Consider the following 25,102-nt stretch of genomic DNA (forward strand, 5'->3'; position numbering starts at 1 on the left):
AACCGCCGCTCCTAGACCCTGCCGCAACTCTTATAAATGTATTAACCCCTAAACCGCCGCTCCTAGACCCTGCCGCAACTCTTATAAATGTATTAACCCCTAAACCGCCGCTCCCGGACACCGCTGCCACCTACAGTATACCTAGTAACCCCTATCCTGCCCCCCCTATACCGTCGCCCTCTATTATAAAGTTATTAACCCCTATCCTGCTGATCCCGCACCTCTCCGCAACTAAATAAATAGTTTAACCCCTAAACCGCCGCTCCCTGAACCCGCCGCAACCTATATTAAACCTATTAACCCCTATCCTGCCCCCCCCTACACCGTCGTCACCTATAATAAATGTATTAACCCCTAATCTGCCTCCCCTACACCGTCGCCCCCTATAATAAATGTATTAACCCCTATCCTGCCCCCACTACGCCGCCGCCACTGTAATAAAATTATTAACCCCTAAACCTAAGTCTAACCCTAACCCTAACGCCCCCCTAACTTAAATATTAATTAAATAAATCTAAATAATATTTTTATTATTAACTAAATGAATCCTATTTAAAACTAAATACTTACCTATAAAATAAACCCTAATATAGTTACAATATAAATAATAATTATATTCTAGCTATCTTAGGATTTATTTTTATTTTACAGGCATCTTTCAATTTATTTATTTATTTTTTTTTAATAATTTTTTTATTTTTTTATTGAGGTAACAATGACATACATAGATAGTAATATATATATTCATGGCAACATACCTATTAGCATACATTAATTCTTTTACTGTTGGTACATAGGCATGTCTTGGAACAATACACAGCAACAAAAATTCCTAGCAGTAGGAAATGCGGAAGGCCATGAGCAGTACCTCATTTTATATTTAGATATGCCAACGTGGACAAAGCATAACATAAACAAATGCTAGTCATAAGACCCAGTTTTCGTATCCAAGCTCTAAAAGAAAAGCCTTAGGTCATCTTTTGTCCATAACATAGGGAACAACTTAGGAATATAATACTCTAGAGCTACTTGGTGCAGTGCATATTTAGGTAGCAGAAATACAATAGTTCTATAGTAATGAGTAAACCCAGTTTCAAGAGAAACCGGGCCCCTCCTAGCCTTAGGTGCTTTATACAAAGATGGATAAATTAGTAGTCTATGTAACATTCACATTGCTGGAGGATCATTCTTAGGCCACAGAGAATCTCAGGAACACTATTTTAGTTCTGGTTGCGTCTTAGATAGAGACCTCCATTAATACTTATATGTAAATTAATAACCTCCTATGTAGTATAACGTAGAGAACATCAAACATTGTTAAAAAGGTATATGGAAGTAATAACATTGCGTTCATATTCCAGGGACATACATATAATAAAGGCAAATGAACAACCAGGCTGTATATAAATAAAATAAACCCTGTATAAGCTAGCATTCCACTTTTAGGATATCAGATTAAGCTTCCATGGGGAGCATACACTATTTCTTGCAGGGGCCTAATTGAATATTTATGCTGAAAAAAAGCCTCTCTGGAGGTACATTTGAAACCATAGATAAAGGCTATATCCCCAGTGGGGGTAACATAATAGCTTAGTCCTTTAAATCAAATGATTCCCTATAGGGGACTTATATGCACAGGTTATCCTAGTAATAAAGCCTTTACTTGGCACTCAGCAGTAAATCCAGAGTCTGCCTCGAGGCATTCCAGTACCTTAGCCCACACCTTGCCTAATGCACAGACCAGGGAGCAGCCAGTCCTGACGACCACAAAGTCTCACCAGAAGCCAGGGGGAACCGTCACCTTGAGCAGGGGTTATCCGGGTCCCCCCCCGCCCGTATATGCCATCTAGGAAGAGTCCAGCTTCCCCCACTGCTCCGGGCTGAAAATCGCAAGCTGCCGGTAAGCACCACTCTCGCCGTGAATCAGCCACATACCAAGCGGTCTCCCTTATCCATTCTCCGGATTCTATGGCCATTTGCCACAAATTTACCTCCGTGCACAGTTCCTTGCGGCCATTGAAGTGAACAGGGTCCCACCCCAGGGGGCCGGCCACACTCCCCGGGACCGGGACCGCTGTATAGGTTAAGGATTCCCCACTGGCTCTCGACTCTAGGTACACCAGAGTTTTCTCTGCAGCAAGCTGGGTCGTAGATGGTTGGGAAGTTTCTCCTTTGCTATTAGTGTTTGCCGCCATCTCCACCTCTAGTTTAGACAGTGCCGTCTCCCTATGCACCTGTTCCATGCGGGACGCAAGGCGGTCCAATCTGCTGCAAAGCCTGCGCTCGAATTCAAGGAGCAGGTCCGCTATGATGATAGAGATATCCCCCATGTTGCAGCACTTTAAGCGGGTTCAGGTAGATAGATGCAGAGGTACTACACTTACTCTGCTTACCCCGGTTCCCCGGGGGGGGTGCTGAGTTCTCTGTCCCTGTAGGCCGCCAAGAGATCTCTGCGGTCCAGCCTGGGAGGTCTTTCTTCTCTCAATAAACTTATATTCCAATCCAGTAACGTATTATCAGATTCGTGTTAGTCTATTTCTCTCTGGATGGATGTGAAAAATTGCAATTACAAGGCGGTTTGTAATTTTCCTATGCAGAGCTCCCAGTTAAGCAGCCATTCTAGGCCATGGCCCGGACACGCCCCCAATTTATTTTAACTAGGTACAATAGCTATTAAATAGTTATTAACTATTTAATAGCTTACCTAGCTAAAATAAAGAGAAATTTACCTGTAAAATAAAAACTAACCTAAGTTACAATTACACCTAACACTACACTATACTTTAATAAATTATTCCTATTTAAAACTAAATACTTACCTGTAAAATAAACCCTAAGATAGCTACAATATAATTAATAATTATATTGTAGCTATCTTAGGATTTATATTTATTTTACAGGTAACTTTGAAATTAATTTTAGCTAGTTAGAATAGTTATTAAATAGTTATTAACTATTTAATAACTACCTAGCTAAAAGAAATACAAAATTACCTGTAAAATAAATCCTAACCTAAGTTACAATTAAACCTAACACTACACTATCATTAAATTAATTAAATAAACTACCTACAAATAACTACAATTAAATACAATTACATAAACTAACTAAAGTACAAAAAATAAAAAAAGCTAAGTTACAAAAAATAAAAAAATAAGTTACAAACATGTTAAAAATATTACAACAATATTAAGCTACTTACACCTAATCTAAGCCCCCTAATAAAATAACAAACCCCCCCAAAATAAAAAAATGCCCTACTCTATTCTAAATTAAATAAAGTTCAAAGCTCTTTTACCTTACCAGCCCTTAAAAGGGCCATTTGTGGGGGCATGCCCCAAAGAAAACAGCTCTTTTGCCTGTAAAAGAAAAATACAACCCCCCCCCCCAACATTAACCCCTTAATGACCGGACCATTTTTCAATTTTCTTACCCTTAATGACAATGGCTATTTTTACATTTCTGCAGTGTTTGTGTTTAGCTGTAATTTTCCTCTTACTCATTTACTGTACCCATACATATTATATACCGTTTTTCTCGCCATTAAATGGACTTTCTAAGGATACCATTATTTTCATCATATCTTATAATTTCCTATAAAAAAAAATATAAAATATGAGGAAAAAATTGAAAAAAACACACTTTTTCTAACTTTGACCCCCAAAATCTGTTACACATCTACAATCACCAAAAAACACCTATGCTAAATAGTTTCTAAATTTTGTCCTGAGTTTAGAAATACCCAATGTTTACATGTTCTTTACTTTTTTTGCAAGTTATAGGGCCATAAATACAAGTAGCACTTTGCTATTTCCAAACAACTTTTTTTCAAAATTAGCGCCAGTTACATTGGAACCCTGATATCTGTCAGGAATACCTGAATATCCCTTGACATGTATATATTTTTTTTTAGAAGACAACCCAAAGTATTGATCTAGGCCCATTTTGGTATATTTCATGCCACCATTTCACCGCCAAATGTCATCAAATAAAAAAAAAAGTTCACTTTTTCACAAATTTTGTCACAAACTTTAGGTTTCCCACTGAAATTATTTACAAACAGCTTCTGCAATTAAGGCACAAATGGTTGTAAATGCTTCTTTGGGATCCCCTTTGTTCAGAAATAGCAGACTTATATGGCTTTGTGGTTGCTTTTTGGTAAGTAGAAGGCCGCTAAATGCTGCTGCGCACCACACGTAAATTATGCCCAGCAGTTAAGGGGTTAAATTAGGTAGCTTGTAGGGAGCTTGCAGGGTTAATTTTAGCTTTAGGGTAGAGATCAGCCTCCCACCTGACACATCCCACCCCCTGATCCCTCCCAAACAGTTCTCTTCCCTCCCCCACCCCACAATTGTCCCCGCCATCTTAAGTACTGGCAGAAAGTCTGCCAGTACTAAATAAAAGGAGTTTTTATTTTTTTTAATAAAAAAAAATAAAATGTTTTAGCTGTGATGGACTCCTGCCTTAGCCCCAACCTCCATGATCCCCCCCCCCAGCAATCTAACCCTCTCCCCTACCTAATTGCCGCCATCTTGGGTACTGGCAGCTGTCTGCCAGTACCCAATTTGCCCCCCAAAAAAGTGTTTTTAATTATTATTTTTTATTACTAATTTATTTTTTTCTGTAGTGTAGCAGCCCCCCACAATACCCCAACCCCCTCCCCCTCCCAGATCCTCATATATATATATTTCCCCCCCTCTTCCCACTCATTGGTGTCAGTGTGGGTAGGTGATCGCGGGCGTGCGCGCGCATGCGCGCCCCCGCACGCTCCCGGCACCCGGCGTGCACATTGCACTAACAGGAGCCGGATGCCGGGTAGCGATGGGCCGCCCACCCGCCTCCCTGTTGCGCTCCCACCCACCAACGAACCGGCCGCATCGCTACCGGTGCAGAGAGGGCCACAGAGTGGCTCTCTCTGCATCGGATGCTTTCTAAGGGTATTGCAGGATGCCTCAATATCGAGGCATCACTGCAATACCCTGAGAGCTGCTGGAAGCGATTGCGATCGCTTCCAGCACTCTCTTAGACAAGTGACGTACCAGGTACGTCCATTGTCACTAACTGCAAGTTTTTGCAGGACGTACCTGGTACGTCACTTGTCATTAAGGGGTTAAAACCCACCACCCACATACCCCTAATCTAACCCAAACCCCCCTTACAAAAACCTAACACTAATCCCCTGAAGATCATCCTACCTTGTCTTCACTCAGCCGAGCAGCGATGGAACCGAAGTGGACATCCGGAGCGGAAGAAGTTAATCCTCCAAGCGGCGCTGAAGAAATCTTCCATCCGATGAAGTCATCATCCAGGCGGCGCTGAAGAAAAGTCTTCGATCCGGCCGATGTCATCTTCAAAGAGGCGCTGAAGAGGTCTTCTATCCGGGCGAAGTCATCTTCCAAGCCGGGTCTTGAATCTTCCTTCCGCGGACGCGGAACCTCCTTCTTCACCGACGGACTACGACGAATGAAGGCTCCTTTAAGGGACGTCATCCAAGATGGCGTCCCCTCAATTCCGATTGGCTGATAGGATTCTATCAGCCAATCAGAATTAAGGTAGGAAAATTCTGATTGGCTGATGGAATCAGCCAATCAGATTCAAGTTCAATCCGATTGGCTGATCCAATCAGCCAATCAGATTGAGTTCGCATTCTATTGGCTGATCGGAACAGCCAATAGAATGCGAGCTCAATCTGATTGGCTGATTCCATCAGCCAATCAGATTTTTCCTACCTTAATTCCGATTGGCTGATAGAGTCCTATCAGCCAATCGGAATTGAGGGGATGCCATCTTGGATGACGTCCCTTAAAGGAGCCTTCATTCGTCGTAGTCCGTCGGTGAAGAAGGAGGTTCCGCGTCGGCGGAAGGAAGATTCAAGACCCGGCTTGGAAGATGACATCGCCCGGATAGAAGACCTCTTCAGCGCCTCTTTGAAGATGACATCGGCCGGATCGAAGACTTTTCTTCAGCGCCGCCTGGATGATGACTTCATCGGATGGAAGATTTCTTCAGCGCCGCTTGGAGGATTAACTTCTTCCGCTCCGGATGTCCACTTTGGTTCCATCGCTGCTCGGCTGAGTGAAGACAAGGTAGGATGATCTTCAGGGGATTAGTGTTAGGTTTTTGTAAGGGGGGTTTGGGTTAGATTAGGGGTATGTGGGTGGTGGGTTTTAATGTTGGGGGGGGTTGTATTTTTCTTTTACAGGCAAAAGAGCTGTTTTCTTTGGGGCATGCCCCCACAAATGGCCCTTTTAAGGGCTGGTAAGGTAAAAGAGCTTTGAACTTTATTTAATTTAGAATAGGGTAGGGCATTTTTTTTATTTTGGGGGGTTTGTTATTTTATTAGGGGGCTTAGATTAGGTGTAAGTAGCTTAAAATTGTTGTAATATTTTTAACATCTTTGTAACTTATTTTTTTATTTTTTGTAACTTAACTTTTTTTATTTTTTGTACTTTAGTTAGTTTATGTAATTGTATTTAATTGTAGTTATTTGTAGGTAGTTTATTTAATTAATTTAATGATAGTGTAGTATTAGGTTTAATTGTAACTTAAGTTAGGATTTATTTTACAGGTAATTTTGTATTTCTTTTAGCTAGGTAGTTATTAAATAGTTAATAACTATTTAATAACTATTCTAACTAGCTAAAATAAATACAAAGTTACCTGTAAAATAAATATAAATCCTAAGATAGCTACAATATAATTATTAATTATATTGTAGCTATCTTAGGGTTTATTTTACAGGTAAGTATTTATTTTTAAATAGGAATAATTTATTAAAGTATAGTGTAGTGTTAGGTGTAATTGTAACTTAGGTTAGTTTTTATTTTACAGGTAAATTTCGCTTTATTTTAGCTAGGTAAGCTATTAAATAGTTAATAACTATTTAATAGCTATTGTACCTAGTTAAAATAAATTGAAAGGTACCTGTAAAATAAAAATAAATCCTAAGATAGCTAGAATTTAATTATTATTTATATTGTAGCTATATTAGGGTTTATTTTAAAGGTAAGTATTTAGTTTTAAATAGGATTCATTTAGTTAATAAGAGTTAATTTATTTAGATTTATTGAATTAATATTTAAGTTAGGGGGCGTTAGGGTTAGACTTAGGTTTAGGGGTTAATAATTTTATTACAGTGGCGGCGGTGTAGTGGGGGGCAGGATAGGGGTTAATAAATTTATTATAGGTGGCGACGGTGTAGGGGGGGCAGATTAGGGGTTATTAAATTTATTATAGGTGGCGACGGTGTAGGGGGGGCAGGATAGGGGTTAATACATTTAATATAGGTTGCGGCGGGTTCAGGGAGCGGCGGTTTAGGGGTTAATACATTTATTATAGTTGCGGTGGGCTCCGGGAGCGGCGGTTTAGGGGTTAATATGTATAGAGTAGCTTGCGGTGGGCTCCGGGAGCGGCGGTTTAGGGGGTAATAACTTTATTTAGTTGCGGCGGTGTAGGGGGGACAGATTAGTGGTGTTTAGACTCGGGGTACATGTTAGGGTGTTAGGTGTAGACAGCTCCCATAGAAATCAATGGGATGTCGGGCAGCAGCGAACTTGTACTTTCGCTATGGTCAGACTCCCATTGATTCCTATGGGATCCGCCGCCTCCAGGGGTGGCGGTTTGAAAACCAGGTACGCTGGGCCGTAAAAGTGCCGAGCGTACCTGCTAGTTTTTTGATAACTAGCAAAAGTAGTGAGAATGTGCCGCACTTGTGTGCGGAACATCTGGAGTGACGTAAGAATCGATCTGTGTCGGACTGAGTCCGGCGGATCGAAGCTTACGTCACAAAATTCTACTTTTGCCGGTCTCGAGCCTTTGATAACTAAGGCGTATCAGCCTCGCCACAAATACGCTGCGGAATTCCAGCATATTTGAGGTTGACGGCTTGATAACTAGGCCCCACTATGTTTAGTCCCTTTGGGCTAACAGTATAACCTTCCTTGAAATCCGCCTATCTAATATAGCCTTGTTATAATCTGTACATGCGTTTATTCGCATGACATCTTCCTGGTGTTTATGATAATGTTCAGTATTATATGTGTTATTAATTCTAATATGACAAATTACTACACACAGATTGAGTTAACTTGAGTATCTCAGTTTTTCACTAAAACCAATAAGAGGTTTGAGAGTGCATGAAAAAAAACTCATTATCTCTGTCTATTCACTTGTAGCATTGACATTTGTCTATCATTACATTGTGCACTTTAGGAAGCGCTATTTAGTTCTTACAAGCTGTCTTGTCATCTAATATGGACTGGTTCTAATAAGTTTTTAATATATGTGAATACATATTTGATTTGTTGTTTTAATCACAACATTCACTTTATCCAGTGTTATTGGGTGCTGACAACCTGATGATCCTGCACTTGACACAGTGTGAAAATAAACTTAACTTTGGTTTAAAAATTAAGCAAGTGTTGCCAAGTGTTTTTTTTTTAAACTTTTCATAAAAAGAGTGCTGAATTCCCAGTCTTTATAGTGATTTCATATTAAATCACTTGATCTTCTTTGTTTTTGGCTAATATATATATATATATATACATTCCTATATATATATATATATATATATATATATATATATATATATATATATATATATATATATATATATATATATACTGTATATATATATATACATATACAAAGAATATTTTCTTCTAAGTGGAGAACACTGGAGTGTAAAACATGCATAACTACATTCGGGTTTAGCGCTAATGAGGTGTCAGGTTAGCGAGTGATAAGCTTAGGAATGTAAAATAATTCTATTCAAAACATAGTAAAATACATTTTACAATTAACATTAAATGTTTCAAGTTATTTGACAGGAAAGTACTCAAAAGTGTGTGTATATATATATATATATATATATATATATGTGTGTGTGTGTTTACATGTGTATATATGTATGTATATACATATTTACACATAAACTCTTAAATATACATGTATATTAATATATTTACACACACACAAACACACGCACGTATATATATATATATATATATATGAATATATATATATTTATACACACACATGCACATATTTAGACATACATATATACATACACACATAGACGATCTGCTACTATTCTGGTCGGGGTCTGCGATGGAGTTGGATGACTGGTTTGAACAACTGAATAGGGCCAATCCAGCTCTGCAATTCAAGATTCATTATGATAATACCCAAGTGGATTTCTTGGATGTCCGGCTATATAAGAAACAAGGCAAGATACATTCTACACTGTTCCGTAAAAGTACGGATAGGAACTCACTGTTACATTTTACGAGTTGTCAACCCCTGCGACCAAAAGATCACTGCCTAAATCACAGTTGTAAAGGGTCGAGAGGAACAATACTGAAGAGGACAACAAGGTTAAACAACTGGATGAGATGTCCCTCAGGTTTCGAATGAGGGATTACCCTCAGGATTTAATAACTAGCCAGAGACCTACTTCAGCCAAGATGGACAGATCTAAGATACAAAGCACTGATCACCATATGACATTTGTCATGACATATACAGGTGACAAGAACTCAATCTCAGAAGTTTTCAAGAAACACTGGAACCTCATCAGGACTGATAGATCTCTCCCATTTACTGAAGTACCAGCACCAAGACTGGGTTTCTGCAGAGCAAAATCTCTGAGAGACTTTCTTGTCAAGACGGACCCAATTGATTCCTACAGGCACTCGACCTGGCTCGATAATAAAAAAGTAGGAGTCTTTTGTTGCTTGGGCTGTGTGACTTGTAGTGGGTTGATCACGGGGACATCCTTTACGCACCCACATAGACGACAGACATTTAAACATAGGTTTCGCCTTACATGTACTACGACCTACATTGTGTACTTGTTACACTGCACCTGTGGTCTGTACTATGTGGGCAAGACCTCTGATGATCTTAGGATGAGGATGGCGAACCATTGTTCCACCATCCGGACCGCCCTCAAACAGGGGACTTCTGAACAGCCGGTAGCATGGCATTTCGTGGACTGCCAGCATAAGGTTGCTGATCTAAAATATACTATCATAGATCATGTCCCCCCTCTAGCGAGAGGGGGTGACCGGAACAAAGTACTACTTCAAAGAGAGGCACACTGGATGTACAAATTGGAAACCATGACACCTAAAGGATTGAACGCATACTTGGACTGGCAGGTGTTCCTATGACCTGTTACATCAAGATTAACTGAGAGCCACTATCGATTTAACTTAGGTCCAACTATTGCCGTTCTGGTTTTTGAACCAGTACTATCATATGGCTGCTTATTCTCTTCCATTATATATTTTTTTTGGCTCTATGAATATTGCCCATTAATGGATTTTTAGTTTAGGCTTTTTGGTAGTTAATGTATTATTTTTCTAGTATGCCCCACTATGTATGGTTTCTTGTTTGATTATTCATGTATTTTCTACACAGGTACATAGTCCTGTCCTTCTAACGGCTGTAGGATACTGACCCACACATTGCCCCTCCTAGGGCTTTGTGACATCCTGACCTATATATGATTAGACCGGCCTGAATTTTATTAGTATGGATCATGCTATTGGGACGCCAGGTTGGTTGGGGTTTGTGTGATCGCGACTATATGTTTTGATCTGTATATCAGGGTTATCTTGTGATTACACTTATACCCTCTGATGGAGTTCCGGTGGCATCTTCAGTTTTCAACTATGGTGCTTCTGTTTTCTACTATGGCGCTTTGTATTAATGATATTTGTATTAACGATATGGCTATCCCTGTTACTTTTTAAGTACTTTTCTTTCTGACCACGGTCTCTACATGGATCTGCCTTTTTATGAGCTCTGTTTCGCTGCGTGTTAGCAGCTCTAGCTCTTAGCCGTTTACGGTTCTGCTGTCAGTTGCCATAGTTGCCCGGTCTGATACCAGTTCCTCTTTGGTTAATAATTTTACTATTGTCTTATCTGGCAAGTGTTGTCACGTCTGACTACATTCTCCACATGGTTCTGACTACTTTTAAGTGGATTTAAATGCTGTGTGCTTTACAGCTTGCAACCGATCACGGCTTTATTGTTGGTTACCATGGTTACCCGGTCAGATACGATTCTAACATTTATGCCCACTATATTGTGTATTCTGTCTCCTCTTGTGCCTGCTTGCTGCATTTTTTATGTTTGCACATTTGATCTATTTTATTGCTGATTTAGATGTTATATATGTCATATATGTCACATTTGGGTTACACCAATACAAAACTATGTTGACACGGCTGACTACTCCTCCCCCAGGGGGCGTGTCCAATGTGTAGAGCGTGTTTGTTTGGTTCTACTGGGTATAAAGTCACGGTGGTGGTAAGTGTAACTGTTGATTTTCTGTCTGTCTGAGGACGAGCTGATTCAGCTCGAAAACGTTCACACATTAAAGTGGATACTTATGTAAGTCCTTTGGAGTGCGCTTTTTTTCTTTAGGACTACATACACACACACACACACACACACACACACATATATATATATATATATATATATATATATATATATATATATATAGGAGTGTTTTATTTACTGTGCCTAATGCATAATGGCCATACTTTGTAATGTCTGATGGGTGCTGCCTTGCCTATTCTATCTGCATTGGCTTTAACATATGAGGCTTATGGAGTCATATCTCTCTGGGGTTTACATTTTTTCATTAGCAGTATCAGCGTGTCTCCTGAATGACAGCTGCTGCTTTGTGTGTCGGTCAGTGTTATGACGTATTGGCCAGCCCCCGGGACACACGCTGTTAATGCTAATCTTGTGACACAATCTGTAAATGCGGTCATGGTGAGAATGCGATCGCCTGGTCAGTGGTATGTACGCATCTGTTAAGTTTTAAGTTTTAACACACTGGTAACTCGTTCTGTTTAATGAATGCTGTTGGGCTCTATATGGATTTTCTTAATAAGCATTATGATGGCTGCTGCTATGTGTATTCTGTGTGTTGCGCTACTTTACTAATGAGTAATCAGTACCATTGATGCTGTGAACGTATTGTGTCTATGTTATTCTTCATTTAAACAGCCGTTTAGGTTCAGCTTATTTATTTTACAGTGTACATGAGGACTATCAGTGAATAGATGAGAACTGTTAGGATTTGATGTTATGTTTACTTACCTGTCTATTGGGTGAGCTGTGTGGGTGTGTACATTGTTTGGGAGGTTGTTATGACAACCTTTGATGGTTTTTTCCACTTCTGGGGGTGGGTCTTTTGTCTCATTGGCCTGGGTTTGCATAAATGTATGCATTGTCTATGTGTTCTCTGTCTGAGGAAGGGGATACGGTCCCCGAAACGTCACAAAATAAACTGCACATTTTAAAAAAGACCAGTGAGTGCTGCCTTTGTTCATCAATATTATTCAACCCCTGCATGCACTCTGGCAGAGTGACCTGAGAAGTGAGAGTGCTCTCCAGCTGACTATAGTTGAATATATATATATATATATATATATATATATATATATATATATATATATATACACACACATACACACATACACATTATTATTTTCGTTGTGGGACAATACTCTGAGGATGGACTGACCTTGGGACTGTCTCTACTTTGGGAACATTTGATAAAGGTGCCAGTCCAGCACTGAAACGTCATGCAATCTCCCATTTTAAATGATACATTAAAAGCTCATTTTTATTTTTCTAAACACCGGTGAGTGCTGCCTTTTTTGAACTTTGTGAATTTTTGACATTTGTACCCCGGTAGTTGTTAATTTTGTTAGGAGTGCAAAACCTTTTGGGACTTTTATATATAAAAATTACAAAGAGTATAAGTGAAGAATAAAAAATTCATAAGTACATTCAGGTTTAGTGCTAACGAGGTGTCTGGTTAGCGAGTGATAAGTATTAGGTTAGGAATGTAAAATATTTCTATTCAAAATATAGTAAAACACATTTTAACATTAAAACTAAGAGGGCTCAAAAGTATATATATATATATATATATATATATATATATATATATATATATATGTGTGTACATGTGTATATATGTATGTATATACATATTTACACATAAAAACACATAAATATACATGTATATGAATATATATATACACACATATGTATACACACATACACATACACACACATATTTGGACATGTATATGTATATATATATATATATATATATATATATATATATATATATATATATATATATATATATATATATTTATATTTACACATTATAGCCCTTTCCAGTCAAATACCTTGCATTATAACATATCCCATTTAACTCTTATACAACATTTTTATTTATATTTATATGAAAAAATATCAGAACATGTATATATGAGTGCAATAGTTTATTTTTTGATGTTTATGATGTGTTTGCTGATGTGTTTTTTGAACCCTTAAACTTTACACTAGGTCTTCAGGCATGCTAGTACTTTGAGCGCAAATTTTATTTTTGGTTGAGTGCAACTTTCAACTTGTAATATGCACGATAGAGCAGGAGCGATACTGCTTATTACTTACCGCGCTAACATTAGTGTGCCACTTGTGATCTAATCCATAGCTAGGGTAACAGTAAGGCAAGAGAATCAGTTCCTACATCAGCATTATAATAAATGAAGATGACCAAACTGACGTTAGAGTTCCTTTTCATCTTCTAATCACAGAATTGAGTATAGTTTGTCACTCTGCTAGTTTTATTCTTATAGAGCAACGATCCTTTGTTAAAACGTACCTTTTCACAGTTTTCAGCTTTGTCACTATTCTTCTCGTTTGTACTAGGAATAGACTCCAGACTTGCTAGCGAGGCCCTTGAGTCAGTATTGTTTCCTGCAGTGATAGCAATTGAGGAAAAGGCTGTAGGAATAAAATCACCAGATAAGAACAGCATGAATTATCATGCAAATGAGTAGAGCGGCACACATTATTACCCACACATTATTACCAAGTCAGTGATGTGAATATGAAATTATGATCAGTTCTTAAAAGATTGTTTCAGAAATGTCTGTATCTATCAATCTATCTGTCTATTTATCTTTGTATGTATATATTTGTATTTTTATATATATATATATACTATATATATACAGGGAGTGCAGAATTATTAGACAAGTTGTATTTTTGAGGATTAATTTTATTATTGAACAACCATGTTCTCAATGAACCCAAAAAACTCATTAATATCAAAGCTGAATAGTTTTGGAAGTAGTTTTTAGTTTGTTTTTAGTTATAGCTATTTTAGGGGGATATCTGTGTGTGCAGGTGACTATTACTGTGCATAATTATTAGGCAACTTAACAAAAAACAAATATATACCCATTTCAATTATTTATTTTTACCAGTGAAACCAATATAACATCTCAACATTCACAAATATACATTTCTGACATTCAAAAACAAAACAAAAACAAATCAGTGACCAATATAGCCACCTTTCTTTGCAAGGACACTCAAAAGCCTGCCATCCATGGATTCTGTCAGTGTTTTGATCTGTTCACCATCAACATTGCGTGCAGCAGCAACCACAGCCTCCCAGACACTGTTCAGAGAGGTGTACTGTTTTCCCTCCTTGTAAATCTCACATTTGATGATGGACCACAGGTTCTCAATGGGGTTCAGATCAGGTGAACAAGGAGGCCATGTCATTAGATTTTCTTCTTTTATACCCTTTCTTGCCAGCCACGCTGTGGAGTACTTGGACGCGTGTGATGGAGCATTGTCCTGCATGAAAATCATGTTTTTCTTGAAGGATGCAGACTTCTTCCTGTACCACTGCTTGAAGAAGGTGTCTTCCAGAAACTGGCAGTAGGACTGGGAGTTGAGCTTGACTCCATCCTCAACCCGAAAAGGCCCCACAAGCTCATCTTTGATGATACCAGCCCAAACCAGTACTCCACCTCCACCTTGCTGGCGTCTGAGTCGGACTGGAGCTCTCTGCCCTTTACCAATCCAGCCACGGGCCCATCCATCTGGCCCATCAAGACTCTAATTTCATCAGTCCATAAAACCTTAGAAAAATCAGTCTTGAGATATTTCTTGGCCCAGTCTTGACGTTTCAGCTTGTGTGTCTTGTTCAGTGGTGGTCGTCTTTCAGCCTTTCTTACCTTGGCCATGTCTCTGAGTATTGCACACCTTGTGCTTTTGGGCACTCCAGTGATGTTGCAGCTCTGAAATATGGCCAAACTGGTGGCAAGTGGCATCTTGGCAGCTGCACGCTTGACTTTTCTCAGTTCATGGGCAGTTATTTTGCGCCTTGGTTTTTCCACACGCTTCTTGCGACCCTGTTGACTATTTTGAATGAAACGCTTGATTGTTCGATGATCACGCTTCAGAAGCTTTGCAATTTTAAGAGTGCTGCATCCCACTGCAAGATATCTCACTATTTTTGACTTTTCTGAACATGTCAAGTCCTTCTTTTGACCCATTTTGCCAAAGGAAAGGAAGTTGCCTAATAATTATGCACACCTGATATAGGGTGTTGATGTCATTAGACCACACCCCTTCTCATTACAGAGATGCACATCACCTAATATGCTTAATTGGTAGTAGGCTTTCGAGCCTATACAGCTTGGAGTAAGACAACATGCATAAAGAGGATGATGTGGTCAAAATACTCATTTGCCTAATAATTCTGCACTCCCTGTATATATACTGTATATATATCTGTAAATGTATCAATCTATTTCTGTATATGTATATATATATCTGCCTGCCTATCTATCTATCTATCTATCTATCTATCTATCATCTATCTATCATCTATCTATCTATCTATCTATCTATCTATTATCTATCTATCTATCTATCTATCTATCTCTTCTAGAAAACAATGTAATACCGAATATTTCTATATTATTTCTATAATATTTCTATATTATATAGGATTAAAGTCTATAAAGACAGCAGCACTCACCACTCCAAAGTTCATAGATTTATTGAGACACCAAGATGCACAAAATAGACAACGTTTCGGACCTGACATGACTAAGGACTAGAGGCTGTCTTTATGGACTTTGATTCTATGTTTTAGGACTTTGTGTGGAGTCTCCGACAGATTTGCACCCTGATATCTGTTGTGCTTTTCCTTTTCTGCTTTGTGTCTATATTTTATAGGGCCAAATTACAAGTGGAGCGCTAAATATCGATTTAATGAAAACGATATTTGCGCTTAATTGTGTAATACCATCGCATGCTTATGTACGCTGTTATTACAAGTTGTCAGCAATGCGAATGTGACCTTGCGTTCGCATTGCTGGGAAGCACGCTTCCATAGGTTCCAAAGTGAGCCTCGTTCTGATGCTGTCAGGCACGACAAAGAACCTAGCCCAGCGCAGGGGGTAAGTAGTGCAGCGATGGCAACAAATATAAATATATTTGTGCATGATTATATACATATATATTTATGTGTTAATATGTGTACATACACATATTAACACATAAATATATATGTACAGTATATAAGCATATACATATATATTTACTGGGAACACAGTCCCCATAGACCGCAATGTAAAGTGCCTTTTTTTTCGAACACCCCACTCCTGCCAAATTTAGCCCCAAAATACTGCCTAGTGCAGTTATTTCATAAAAAATAAAGAAGCTGCTTTTTTTTTTATATTATTTGCCCGTTTGTGGGCCCCTGATAATATAGCGCTCCACTTGTAATCTAGCCCATAGTTTATAATTTCACTAATACATTGCATGGTTTTGTAAGCAATGATTTGTAAATTTTCTTTCCATGCATATCTTGTATCTCATCATAGACAAGCTATTAGTGAAAAGTAATTAATTTACCTCTATCACAACAAAGGGATGTTTCTTTCCTACTAGATAATAGCAGGCACCAATAATTAGATTCCTTTTATTAGTTTGCTGGGAAGTAATGATCTGGCAAGGGAGAGCTAAACTTATATTAATGGAAGTTAGGCATGCATTGTTTGCTTTAGTACCTGCTATGGAATTCAGAACATCTTTGGAGAAGGAAGTGTCTGCAGAGGTAGCATGTTTTAGAGCTGACTGAGAGGCTGCAGTTGTACTCAGGTCATCTCGAGAGCCCTGCAAGATAAAATGTGAATAGACAGAAAGAACAGATACTTCAATGACTAATACAAATTTCTTGACTTCATATGATATTCTACAGAACTGAAGCAATAAAATGTGGAGGAATATAATAAAACAAGCACATTTAAATGTATGTGAATGTAAAACATTTTTTCCCCACTTTTAAAGGACCAAAAAAAAAATAAAGTAGAATAGGATAATCAATAAATGCATCATAAACAGAAAATGCAAAAAAGTTTTATTTTCCTTCCCACTGCATTCTGTGAATCTTATGTAATTTTTAGATAATGGATGTGAACTTGAAAGTTGTTTATAATTGTGTGCTCTATCTGAATAATGAAAGTTTAATGTTGACTTTAGTGGTCCTTTAACAAAAAACTAACGAATGAATGCAATACAAATGTAGCTAAGTCCTTTCTGTGGTTAAAACCATTACTCTAAAGGTGGGGAAGTCTTTTTCAGTCTGTAAATTATTCAAAAGTTCAAATTGACACTATTCAATAATGATTTAGCAATATCCTTGTCAGCTGATTATTTCCTCTGTCACTCAATAATTATGTAAGCTTCACTTTTGTTCTGAGCCATTCATGACCCCATTAAAAAATGTGCTTCTGCAGGCTTGTAGCAGTAGTACTAGCTAGTGCTACTGCTTTAACTACGTCAATGAAAATCCATTTATCTGTTACTTGTTATTGGGAACATTTACTAGGCAGCAGAGGAGCAGCTGGATAGCAACTTAAACTTGAATTAATTCCTAATAAGCCCCTTTAATGAATAGCAGATGAAAAATATTTTTTTCCTTTGATGAATGACTCATTAAAAAATATTTTTTTAACTGTGTACATGTGTAGATTTAACTGACTGGAGGTGCCACTCCATACTTACTAAACCTATAATAAAGAGTTAGATGCAATAAAACTTAGACATGTGCAGCTGCGAAAAATTCGGTTCGGATCGTTTCGGACCGATTCGAATTTCGGTTTGGATCTATTCGAATTCGGAAGAAATCAAATGAATTCGTTTCGGATTAATTCGGACTCTTTCGGATTCGTGAAAAATTCGGTTAGATTCGGTTCGTTTCGGTCAGTGTTAAGTGGGATGTGCTTTGTATTACACTAGTATACTGTACAATACTAGTGTAATCACGGCCATCCGAATCCATCCGAATCTACCGAATAAATTTGAATCGATTTGGATTTATTTGGTAGATTCGGCACTACCGCAATTCGGAAATTCGAATCGATCCGAATCTCCGAATTCAACAAATTCGTCCGAATTTCGATTCGGACCAAATCGAATCGCACATGTCTAATAAAACTCACAAGCTGCTACTGCTTTATGTACTAGGTCTCAGAGGCAGCTCCAGCATTAGAACAAATAGGCAACCGCCTAAGGCCTCGCTCATGATGAAGGCCCTTTTCGCAGGGGGCATAGTAAAAATTTGGTTTTAATAATTTTATTTATTTATTTTGTTCCTGTGTCAGTCATATATTTTGCTATTGTTTGGTGGTTTCACTCATTTTTTTTTTTTTTTTTTAAACAGTGACATGATTACCTGTTGTGCTTATATCACATGCTGTGCCAGGGATCTGACAACAGCTGTGCTTCCCCTCTGTACTGTTTTCCTCTCTCTCTTTGCCTAACACACCTCCCTCCCAGTAGTCTGCTCCTCCTCTTGTTTCCTCCCTTCTCTTGGAGAGGGACTTTGCCATGTGGTGACAGAAGTTAAAAAATGTACTAGTACAGGACAAGTTGGAAATGTTTGGCTTGTTTATTTACATAATTTATAAATACATTATCTGTGTATTGAAAGCAAATTTTCTGACAGCAGTGTGGACTGAAATCAGGCAAACGTTTTGGGGGTCTTTGTGAGCATTATATTTTGATGTCTGTGTTGCTCCATCACCTTCAGAATTCTACATAGGGAGATAAACACCTCTCAAACTAAATGTTGTCTTTTTAAAATTCTCTGAGGGACCTCACAGTACTGACAGGGTTTTAGTTCCTCGGGCCCTAAGTCACATATAAGATGGTCACATGGCTAGATGTGAACCTACAAAATGCAAACAACTCCTCCAGCAAAGCTTTCTAATAAGCTAATGATAAATGTATTGTCCTGCTCCTTGCAGGTTCATAACAAAAATGCATTTTCATTAAATTAAACATAAATGGAAAGATGTAAAACATTTTTTTAAACTGGACCTTTTTAAAGATGCTTCAGTGGATTAATACAATACCACTTTCACTTTCCAATGGCCTATTTCTAAATGTATAATATGATTGTTGAGAATATTTGACACACAAATAATAAATGACTAATTGTATATACATTGTTTGCTATAGGCCTCATCAGGTTTGGATACTTGTTTACTACACCAACCTGATTGGATGTATTCATTGTGAATGGAAATAAATCCTTCATGAATATCCGAGGCATGTTATCCAAGAGAAGGCCATAGAGAGGCAGATATAGAATTGCTATTTGAGCCTGCCTTTCCTAAATAAAAAAAACATAAAAGAATAAGCATGTTAACAAATACAACTGAAAGGTAATAATTTATGATTAATTAAATATGCATTTTTATTGACTTGAGGTGTGATTTTAAAAACTAAGTTTTACTAAAAAAAATACTTATCAAAATATGTCTGTTTTTGAGAACATACAGTATAATTTGCAAGGTGCACAGAAAAACGTATTGCTAAAACACATTTTATTTATCTTTGTGTGTTGAGTTAAAGTGATGGTAAATCCAAGCATATAAGAAAATGCTAGGATTTACCATCACTAAAAATAAACATTAGTTTCAGTAATCACTTACTAAAGAAATGGTGTTAAACTCACCCTATATGTGCCGCAAGTATATTGCTAAACTCAGCGCCTCCGGCCGCCCACGGCACAGCGTTCTTCTCCAATAAGGTGACGTTTCCACCTCTAAACTAATAGCCCTGAGAGGTCAGTTGACACGCACGGCTATTGGTTTAGAGGTGAAAACGTCACCTCATTGAAGAAGAGCGATGTGCCGTGGGTGGATGGAGGCGCTGAGTTAGAGATATATAGGGTTAATTTAACAGGGTATTTTTTTAGTAAATGATGACTCAAACTAATGTTTATTTTTAGTGATGGTAAATCATGGCATTTGTGATTTACCATCACTTTAAGCTCTACTTTAATGTTGCAAATTGTAAACTATGTTTATAATACACAACATATGAACTAATTGCCAGTACACAATCCTGTTTACATAAACTGCATCTCTCTACACAACAGTCAGGAGTAGATTTGAAAAGTTGATCAACATTTATTTCTACAAAAAAAAATAAAAAAAAATCTATGAGTATTTTTGTAAATGAATTCTATTATTCTTTTTTTTCCTTATTCTTAATCCGAAATGTGGCTAAAAATGAATTGACTTTATTTAAAGCATAAATGTTGTTTAAGCAAAAGGCTGCACATTACCTTGTCTGCATAACGGTCATCAAAAGAATGTTTGGACATCACATTTCTTAAAGCAGCCAAAGCAAGATGCCGAATATCCTGATCTTCTTGTAATGCCAATCCTACCTCCCTAAGGAGTATCCCAATCAGGAAGTGTTTGCGGCAGAAGTCGTCAGTTAAGGTGTACTCTGGTATATCTTAAAGGGACAGTCTAGTCAAAATTAAACTTTCATGCTTCAGATAGGGCATGCAGTTTTAAGCAACACTCCAATTTACTTTTATCATCAATTTTGCTTTGTTCTCTTGGTATTCTTTGTTGAAAGCTAAACCTAGCTAGGCTCATATGCTAATTCCTAAGCTCTGGAAGGCCCCCTTTTATCATTTTGACAGTTTCCACAGCTAGGCAGTGCTAGTTCACATGTGTCATATAGATACCGTTGTGCTCACTCCTGTGGAGTTTATGAGTCAGCACTGACTGGTTTACATGCAAGTCAGTCACAAAAACTGAAATAAGGGGGCAGTCTGCAAAGGTTTAGATATAAGGTAATTGCAGAGGTAAAAAGTATATTAATATAACCATTTGGTTATGCAAAAATGGGGAATAACATAATTTATGCTTACCTGATAAATTTATTTCTCTTGTAGTGTATCCAGTCCACGGATCATCCATTACTTATGGGATATTAACTCCTCCCCAACAGGAAGTGCAAGAGGATTCACCCAGCAGAGCTGCTATATAGCTCCTCCCCTAACTGCCATTACCAGTCATTCGACCGAAAACATGCAGAGAAAGGAAAACCATAGGGTACAGTGGTGACTGTAGTTTAATGGAAAAATTACCTGCCTTAAAGTGACAGGGCGGGCAGTGGACTGGATACACTACAAGAGAAATAAATTTATCAGGTAAGCATAAATTATGTTTTCTCTTGTTAAGTGTATCCAGTCCACGGATCATCCATTACTTATGGGATACCAATACCAAAGCTAAAGTACACGGATGACGGGAGGGACAGGCAGGCTCTTTATACGGAAGGAACCACTGCCTGAAGAACCTTTCTCCCAAAAACAGCCTCCGAAGAAGCAAAAGTGTCAAATTTGTAAAATTTGAAAAAGTATGAAGAGAAGACCAAGTTGCAGCCTTGCAAATCTGTTCAACAGAAGCCTCATTCTTAAAGGCCCAAGTGGAAGCCACAGCTCTAGTAGAATGTGCTGTAATTCTTTCAGGAGGCTGCTGTCCAGCAGTCTCATAGGCTAACCGTATTATGCTACGAAGCCAAAAGGAGAGAGAGGTAGCTGTTTGACCTCTCCTCTGACCAGAATAAACGACAAACAGGGAAGACGTTTGTCGAAAATCCTTAGTTGCCTGTAGATAAAATTTCAGGGCACGGACTACATCTAGATTGTGTAGCAGACGTTCCTTTTTCGAAGAAGGATTAGGACACAAAGATGTAACCACAATCTCTTGATTGATATTCCTGTTAGTGACCACCTTAGGTAGGAACCCAGGTTTAGTACGCAGAACTACCTTGTCTGAATGAAAAATCAGATAAGGAGAATCACAATGTAAGGCAGATAACTCAGAGACTCTTCGAGCCGAGGAAATCGCCATTAAAAACAGAACTTTCCAAGATAACAACTTGATATCAATGGAATGAAGGGGTTCAAACGGAACCCCCTGTAAAACATTAAGAACTAAGTTCAAACTCCATGGTGGAGCAACAGTTTTAAACACAGGCTTGATCCTAGCTAAAGCCTGACAAAAAGCTTGAACGTCCGGAACTTCTGACAGACGTTTGTGTAAAAGAATGGACAGAGCTGAAATCTGTCCCTTTAAGGAACTAGCGGATAAACCCTTTTCTAAACCTTCTTGTAGAAAAGACAATATCCTCGGAATCCTAACCTTACTCCATGAGTAACTCTTGGATTCGCACCAATATAAGTATTTGCGCCATATCTTATGGTAAATCTTTCTGGTAACAGGCTTCCTAGCCTGTATTAAGGTATCAATAACTGACTCAGAAAAACCACGTTTTGATAAAATCAAGCGTTCAATTTCCAAGCAGTCAGCTTCAGAGAAATTAGATTTTGATGTTTGAAGGGACCCTGGATCAGAAGGTCCTGTTTCAGAGGTAGCGACCAAGGTGGACAGGATGACATGTCCACTAGATCTGCATACCAAGTCCTGCGTGGCCATGCAGGCGTTATTAGAATCACTGATGCTCTCTCCTGTTTGATTCTGGCAATCAATCGAGGAAGCATCGGGAAGGGTGGAAACACATAAGCCATCCCGAAGGTCCAAGGTGCTGTCAAAGCATCTATCAGAACCGCTCCCGGATCCCTGGATCTGGACCCGTAACGAGGAAGCTTGGCGTTCTGTCGAGACGCCATGAGATCCATCTCTGGTTTGCCCCAACGTCGAAGTATTTGGGCAAAGACCTCCGGATGAAGTTCCCACTCCCCCGGATGAAAAGTCTGACGACTTAAGAAATCCGCCTCCCAGTCCTCCACTCCCGGGATGTGGATTGCTGACAGGTGGCAAGAGTGAGACTCTGCCCAGCGAATTATCTTTGATACTTCCATCATTGCTAGGGAGCTTCTTGTCCCTCCCTGATGGTTGATGTAAGCTACAGTCGTGATGTTGTCCGACTGAAACCTGATGAACCCCCGAGTTGTTAACTGGGGCCAAGCCAGAAGGGCATTGAGAACTGCTCTCAATTCCAGAATGTTTATTGGTAGGAGACTCTCCTCCTGATTCCATTGTCCCTGAGCCTTCAGAGAATTCCAGACAGCACCCCAACCTAGTAGGCTGGCGTCTGTTGTTACAATTGTCCAGTCCGGCCTGCTGAATGGCATCCCCCTGGACAGATGTGGCCGAGAAAGCCACCATAGAAGAGAATTTCTGGTCTCTTGATCCAGATTCAGAGTAGGGGACAAGTCTGAGTAATCCCCATTCCACTGACTTAGCATGCACAATTGCAGCGGTCTGAGATGTAGACGTGCAAAGGGTACTATGTCCATTGCTGCTACCATTAAGCCGATCACCTCCATGCATTGAGCTACTGACGGGTGTTGAATGGAATGAAGGACACGGCATGCATTTTGAAGCTTTGTTAACCTGTCTTCTGTCAGGTAAATCTTCATTTCTACAGAATCTATAAGAGTCCCCAAGAAGGGAACTCTTGTGAGTGGAAAGAGAGAACTCTTCTTTTCGTTCACCTTCCATCCATGCGACCTTAGAAATGCCAGTACTAACTCTGTATGAGACTTGGCAGTTTGAAAGCTTGAAGCTTGTATCAGAATGTCGTCTAGGTACGGAGCTACCGCAATTCCTCGCGGTCTTAGTACCGCCAGAAGAGCACACAGAACCTTTGTGAAGATTCTCGGAGCCGTAGCCAATCCGAATGGAAGAGCTACAAACTGGTAATGCCTGTCTAGAAAGGCAAACCTTAGATACCGGTAATGATCTTTGTGAATCGGTATGTGAAGGTAAGCATCCTTTAAATCCACTGTGGTCATGTACTGACCCTTTTGGATCATGGGTAAAATTGTCCGAATAGTTTCCATTTTGAACGATGGAACTCTTAGGAATTTGTTTAGGATCTTTAAATCCAAGATTGGCCTGAAAGTTCCCTCTTTTTTGGGAACCACAAACAGATTTGAGTAAAACCCTTGTCCTTGTTCCGACCGCGGAACCGGACGGATCACTCCCATTAATAAAAGATCTTGTACGCAGCGTAGAAACGCCTCTTTCTTTATTTGGTTTGTTGACAACCTTGACAGATGAAATCTCCCTCTTGGGGGAGAGAATTTGAAGTCTAGAAGGTATCCCTGAGATATGATCTCTAACGCCCAGGGATCCTGGACATCTCTTGCCCAAGCCTGGGCGAAGAGAGAAAGTCTGCCCCCCACTAGATCCGTTCCCGGATCGGGGGCCCTCGATTCATGCTGTCTTAGGGGCAGCAGCAGGTTTCCTGGCCTGCTTGCCCTTGTTCCAGGACTGGTTAGGTCTCCAGCCTTGTCTGTAGCGAGCAACAGCTCCTTCCTGTTTTGGTGCAGAGGAAGTTGATGCTGCTCCTGCTTTGAAATTACGAAAGGAACGAAAATTAGACTTTCTAGCCTTAGGTTTGGCTCTGTCTTGAGGCAGGGCATGGCCTTTACCTCCTATAATGTCAGCGATAATTTCTTTCATCCCGGGCCCGAATAAGGTCTGCCCTTTGAAAGGTATATTAAGCAATTTAGATTTAGAAGTAACGTCAGCTGACCAGGATTTTAGCCACAGTGCTCTGCGTGCCTGAATGGCGAATCCGGAATTCTTAGCCGTAAGTTTAGTTAAATGTACTACGGCATCTGAAATAAATGAGTTAGCTAATTTAAGGGCTTTAAGCTTGTGTGTAATCTCATCTAATGGAGCTGATTCAAGTGTCTCTTCCAGAGACTCAAACCAAAATGCTGCTGCAGCCGTGACAGGCGCAATGCATGCAAGAGGTTGCAATATAAAACCTTGTTGAACAAACATTTTCTTAAGGTAACCCTCTAACTTTTTATCCATTGGATCTGAAAACGCACAGCTATCCTCCACCGGGATAGTGGTACGCTTAGCTAAAGTAGAAACTGCTCCCTCCACCTTAGGGACCG

At 39.0% G+C, this 25,102-nt stretch overlaps 1 protein-coding gene across 1 annotated transcript in view; it reads right to left on the reverse strand.

Annotated features, from left to right (window-relative positions):
* Nucleotides 1–25,102, reverse strand: part of DOCK10 (dedicator of cytokinesis 10) — a 618,846-nt gene that overhangs the window by 211,981 nt on the left and 381,763 nt on the right. The window contains 4 exon segments of the mRNA XM_053710021.1: nt 13,706–13,827; nt 16,920–17,025; nt 19,412–19,528; nt 20,489–20,664. Coding sequence (XP_053565996.1) covers nt 13,706–13,827; nt 16,920–17,025; nt 19,412–19,528; nt 20,489–20,664 — 521 coding nt within the window.

This window comes from Bombina bombina, chromosome 4 (assembly GCF_027579735.1).
Source record: "Bombina bombina isolate aBomBom1 chromosome 4, aBomBom1.pri, whole genome shotgun sequence".
In the NCBI taxonomy this organism is placed as follows: domain Eukaryota; kingdom Metazoa; phylum Chordata; class Amphibia; order Anura; family Bombinatoridae; genus Bombina; species Bombina bombina.